Raw genomic sequence first — 6,163 nt, forward strand, 5'->3', positions numbered from 1 at the left:
GATAACTGATGCTATTGAATGTAGAATAACCCTGTGAGTTTCCATGGCCAAGTTGGATTTGTACTCTGGTTTTCAATAGTCATAGCCCAGCATTTAAACCACTACAATGAACACAGTATTTTCTGTTGATCATGGGGGTCCTGTGTGGGAAGTTTGGCTCAGTTCTAACATTGGTGGGGTTAAGAATGTGCTTTGATTGTAGGTGAACTATAAATCCCAGCAACTACAATTTCCAAATGTCAATGTCTATTTTCCCCAAACCCCACCACTCTTCACATTTGGGCATATTAAGTTTTCATGCCAAGTTTGGTCCAGATCCATTATTGTTTGAGTCCACAGTGCTCTCTGGATGAAGGCAAACTACAACTCCAAAACTAAAAGTCAATGCCCACCAAACCCTTCCAGTATTTTCTGTTGGTCATGGAAGTTCTGTGTGCCAAGTTTGGATCAATTCAATTGTTGGTGGATTTAAGAATACTCTTTGATTGTAGGTGAACTATAAATCTCAGCAACTACAACTTCCAACAGACAAAATCAACCCCCCCCCCCAACTCCACCAGTAATCAAATTTGGGTGTATTGGATATTTGTGCCAAATTTGGTACAGTGAATGAAAATGCATCCTGCATATCAGATATTTACATTACAATTTATAACAGTAGCAAAATTACAGTTATGAAGTAGCAACGAAAATAATGTTAAGGTTGGGGATCACCACAACATGCGGAATTGTATTAAGGGGTCACGGCATTAGGAAGGTTGAAAACCACTGCATTATACCATGCTGGTTCCTACTGACTTACCATGATTTTTGCAGTTGTCAATAGGTGAAGTCCTTATGATTTGCATGTCATTCATTTTCATCCCAACTCTGTGAGACAGCAGGCATCAAAATACGATTAAGACAATATATCCAGTATAGAAGGAACCTTGTAACCCATCTTTGTAATTGTAATGGCTATTATATTGTAATTCAGCTTCCATGGGTTATAAATGTATATCACAAACACAAGGCAGAACTGGGCATTTTTAAAAAAACCCGAAAGACATTTGTACTCTTACAGTGAAGACATTCCCCCTTCTCTGATTTGGAGGTAAATAAGTCAAATAGTAACTTTTTCTTACAGGTGTGGAACTTTTATTGTAGTTTAATTTAAAATAATCCAGGTTCTGTATTATATTGCTCCAGAGATCTTTTTTTCTATTTAGTGGGTGCCAATCTGTCATGCTTCCGCATTCTTCCATTTTCTCTCTGCCTGTCTCATCAGTGGAAGCTGCAGTTGGTCCAAGATTTTTTTAAAAATTAGATAGAAACTTTTCTTGTGTTTTCCCTTAGAGAACCATATTGCTTCTGAATTCAGACTATCAGGAGAAGCATAACATGGCATACTGTTACTTATGGAGACAATATCAAATGTGCAGGTTAGCAAACTGTGGCATGGTTACAGCATCAGTGGATAAGTGGCATTAAATCCGACATGCTTTTGCACATCCTAAAAGTAAGTTCATAGCTGGAAACTTATGAATTTGGTTCACTAGATCCAGCTGATAATGGTCTCCTAGACAGGGAAGAAGGAAATCAATACTATTGTCCAAAACAAGTTCCATATGTGAACAAGTGATATCATCAGATATACGAATGCACACTTACAGGTTTCATTCTTATGTGCTCAGGTTTGTTTGCTTTATGGCTGATTGGTGTTGGATATCTGTATCCATCAGGCTTCTCTGCACAGGAGAAGAAACTGCAAAATATAGCTCCTCCGCTGATTAGAAATCCAGAGGTGATCCATCCCAAATAGAGGGCAGCTCCCAATTCATATTTCCGGGCAAGTTGGTTTGCTGGATTGTAGAAATCTGTGATGATATTGTTGGCAATCATGGAAACAGGAATCAACACAATGACACCAGTCAGAAGAAAAATGATTCCAGCAGACAATAAAAGCTTGCTTTTTGTTTCCTCATCTTTGCCAGGACATCGTATCCACTTCATGCCAGAGATAGCAATTAGAAAGGCAACAACTGACAATGCACAAGCTGTGCACATAAGCCCTCTGGATGCATCTAAAGTCATTGGAAGGGCTAATGTGGACTGATAGAATTTGCACTGATATTGTCGGATGTGACTGACACATGCCATCCAAAGGCCCTCCCAAATCTTCTCAAAGACTACAATGTTGTTTCCTGTGAAGGCCGATACTTTCCATTGAGGCAGCAGGGTGACTGTGAATGTTCCAAGCGTACCAATGCTCACAAGCAGCAGAGCCACCGTTTGCAAAGCACAGCAAGCCATGGGACTTCTCAGAAAATGTTGCCCAAGGAAACTAGCAAAAGATTTCACCAAATAAATTCTTTATATCCTTTCAAAGGGAACACGCTTCTCAAAGTTTCTTCAGAAAAGTGCAGCCAGAGAAAAATGATGGAGGGCTCTTCTTTCCCCACATAGATGCGAAGTCTAGTTTCCTCATGCCCCAAACTTAAAGTAATTTCCAATTTAATATTTTTCTTTAGTGCTGCAGATGGAGACTAACAGGGAGAGCGACATCCCTACTTTGTTTGAAAGAACATCTATTTATTTTGTGTGAGGTTCTATAAAAGGACAAGGCCCAATACCTTGTAGCCAATCACAAGCTTTGTAGGGATGAGTCCAGACATCTCTCACCTGACTCTGTTGCTTTTTAATTTTAGTATTGCCACAACACTATAATTAAATGATTAGGTTCTAATTTCCATTGCTTAATTACAGCACTATAATTATTATATAGCTCTAATTACTGTCCCAGTGTCAGCAAGAGAGGTCAACTCAGCTTTGTGTTCTGTCTGGTATGAATGTCACCTAAATCAAACTATGTACAACTTGGTGGTGATGAAAATTTAAGGATGCTTATAGGGTGGGGTTGAGATGTGTTTGAGCATTGCAAAGAACAGGAAAATGTGACTTGTATAGAAAGGCACATAATGTTATTATAAAAACAGCACAAAGGATGTTGTGAATGTTTTTGATGCTCTGCCCAATTAGTTATATATAGATGTGTGTTGATTGTTAGTGGATGCCTTATGAATATAAAGGAACACAACGTAAACAGATCATGAGGTATCTCTCCTATGACAAAAAAGAATTCAAGAGATTCACACAAATGTATCTATAAAGAAACATTGGAGAACATTTAGATTTTTTTTTTGTTGTGACAGGAGTGACTTGAGAAACTGCAAGTCGCTTCTGGTGTGAGAGAATTGGCCATCTGCAAGGACGTTGCCCAGGGGACGCCTGGATGATTTGATGTTTTTATCATCCTTGTGGGAAGCTTCTCTCATGTCCCCGCATGAGGACCTGGAGCCGATAGAGGGAGCTCATCCACCTCTCCCCGGATTCGAACCTGCGACCTGACAGTCTTCAGTCCTGCCAGCACAGGGGTTTAACCCACTGCGCCACCGGGGGCTTCTAACATTTAGATGAAGTCCTGGCTTAGATGAGGTGTTTGCTCCAAGGAGCTCAGTCACCTTATGAAGCTTCTGCACCCATTATATAGTTTCATTTTTCACCAACCCTTTCTCCATCATCAGGCATGTAGCTGGGGGGGGGGGGGGCTTGAGGGGCTTCACACCCCCCCCCCCCCCCGGAAATGCTCATGGTGGTTCGCGGAAAGGCCTTACTGATGCATTATTTAAACTGTTATGTTTATTCATATCATGATCTGATCACCATACTCAATATTTCCCATATGCATGGGGGTATTGGGGTAACGATACAAGAGGTTTGCTAGGCTAGACCCTCTTTCACGCAGACTCAGCCCCCCCTTGAAACAAACTCACCCCCCCCCCCCTAATCAAAATCCTGGCTACGGGCCTGTCCATCATTGTCCCGTGTGGTGGAATCAGATGCCCACAAAAAGTAAACCAATGAAATTTTGCTGTCAGAAGCAAAGGAGAAGATGGTGCATGTCATGCACCCTTTGGTTCATGACATACAGATGCTGGCAAGACTGCCAGTTGAGAGGATGGCATCCACCAGTATATCTGACACATCATTAATAGGGATCAGCACAGAACCTTCTGTGATCTCCGGTTAACATCTGAAAGGCTCAGGCCTCCATAGGCTTCTACAATTACCATCAAGCTCTGTTCCCTCCCATTGGGGTCTGTCTTCTGTCTTCCCATGTCATTTTCCCCTTCAGATCAGTCTTCCCCCACTTTCTCTTCACTTTCAGGTGTCACATGTTACCTGACTCCTTCAGAGGTACTCTGGATTCCATTTCCTCTCTGCTATCAAAACAGAGCCCCACAGAGTCCCACCAGAAGTTGCCCTGCATCATGTGATAGGCTCTGAGGGACTCCGTTCCAGCAATGGAGAGAAGCAGGAAAAGACACTCCTCTCTTTGCATCTGATGAGGTCATGAGACATTTGTTACACTCTACTAGCAGTGTACTGCCTACAGTAGCATGATAATATTGACTTCTGTCAGGGCTCCATGGCAAAAGGGGAAAGCAAGCAGTGTACACCACCGCTGCGGCAACATGGGAGGCTTCCTCTGTTGCCTTTGCAACAATTGGGGGGGGGGGGGGGGAAGCTGGGTGGTGCCTTTCTTCCTACAGGCAACTGCAGGAATGGAGCTTGCTTCTCCTTTGGCCCCATCATGGTGAGGAAAGCGACTTGGGGAAAGAGCCTTAGTAGATGGAGATCTGATTGCCTCTATATTCCTCAACCAAAAAGCTGAAACTGCAGGCTAAAATGTGTCCTTATATCTGTGTATCTCACTAACCAGATGCCAGCTATTGTCTTCTCAATAACCAGTCTGTACTTTGGTGCTTTATTTTGAGGCTTGGGTCTTACATTTTATTGATATTCCTGACTTAACTTTGAAAGAAACCCATACTGTGTTAGGCTACTTAGATCAAATCAATTAAATCTTGAAAGCTTAAATGGCAATATTTGTTGCTGCTGTTGTTTTTTATTATTGGGATTGCATATGCATTTTAGAATCAAAACTGTCTGTCTACTATGAGCTACCTTTAGCAAAAGCTTCTTCTGTTGTGATGTCATGCCGAATGAAATGTTAATGGACATTTTGAACGGATGAGGGGAACTAATTCAGAGTCTGTGAGGAAGGATGTTTTGAGATTAGGTATGCATTATGCAATTGTGTTGCCTCATTAATGAGATGTTATGGATGTGTTCAGACAATGGCATTTTTCCCACCGGTAACCTTGTTGTATTTTCCCTCTGCTTCTTTTGTATTATTGTTAGAGAAAACATCTGCCACAAAAAATGTTCACAAGTTATTACAGAAATTTCTTTTTTCCTCAATAGCACCAGACATTCCTGGAACTGAGAATCTTTCAATGGGAATTGGACTAGACAAATCCCCTAGATCAATAAGCAGGAAATAAATTGAACCCATTCTGGTAAAAATCCAATGTATGACTTCCACTAGCTGTGCCATAACCTCCAAAAGTCCCAGTTTGGCAGGTAGGGCTCTGGTTAATCCTCTGTTATCCCATTTTCTCAGCTGCTTTTAAAATGCCCCTGGTTTTTTCCTCCTTCCATTTTCTTCTTTTGTTCTCAGTTTATTTCAATTGCTGCAAACCAATGCTTCATCTTCATGGGCTGGTTAATCCAGAGTGAATCCAAAACAAACCCCTCTCCTTCTTCCTAGATGTGCAGACACCTGATGCCAGAAAAGGTAACCCATGATAGCCGGGATCTGTGATGGAGCGCAACTGAGAATGGTAACATGGGCCTGATTCATCCTTTTACTTTGCACTAATGTCTGCAACAAAAGGGGAGTGGTGGTGATGGCCCATGTGGACAATGGATGAATCCAAATTGGACCCAGGCTTCTGTACCCACTATATCAAATCTGCTGAGCTGTTCCAGAGTTTTTGAAAAACTCTGGAGCATCCCTGGATCAGAAGTTGTGGAACATCATGGGTACAGCAAGAGGAACTCGATATTGAATATGGATTATTGAAGCCGTGTAATTGAGTCCCCAGTTCAAGGGACAAAAGTAGTTTGCACTTAGGGCGCTTCCAGACAGGCATTTATCCCAGGAATATTCGTGTTTTTAAAATATTCCCAGGGGCTCATCTACACACACACACCCAGAAAGTGCGTGCTTTCTGAGGTGGGTGTTCAGATGTTCTCCTGGAACTTTACAGGAGAACAC

General features: G+C 41.8%; 1 protein-coding gene across 1 annotated transcript; it reads right to left on the reverse strand.

Annotated features, from left to right (window-relative positions):
• Positions 1–730: 730 nt before the first annotated feature.
• On the reverse strand, positions 731–2,541 carry LOC132770022 (claudin-8-like). The gene has a single exon (XM_060766911.2). The coding sequence runs from the start codon at positions 2,290–2,292 to the stop codon at positions 1,627–1,629; it is 666 nt and encodes a 221-aa protein (XP_060622894.2). The 5' UTR covers positions 2,293–2,541; the 3' UTR covers positions 731–1,626.
• Positions 2,542–6,163: the final 3,622 nt, after the last annotated feature.

The sequence above is a fragment of the Anolis sagrei genome, chromosome 3, assembly GCF_037176765.1.
Source record: "Anolis sagrei isolate rAnoSag1 chromosome 3, rAnoSag1.mat, whole genome shotgun sequence".
Lineage (NCBI taxonomy): Eukaryota > Metazoa > Chordata > Lepidosauria > Squamata > Dactyloidae > Anolis > Anolis sagrei.

Bases quoted from the DNA above. Each gene is read 5' to 3' on its own strand.
- LOC132770022 (XM_060766911.2), bottom strand. From the start codon at position 2,292: ATGGCTTGCTGTGCTTTGCAAACGGTGGCTCTGCTGCTTGTGAGCATT.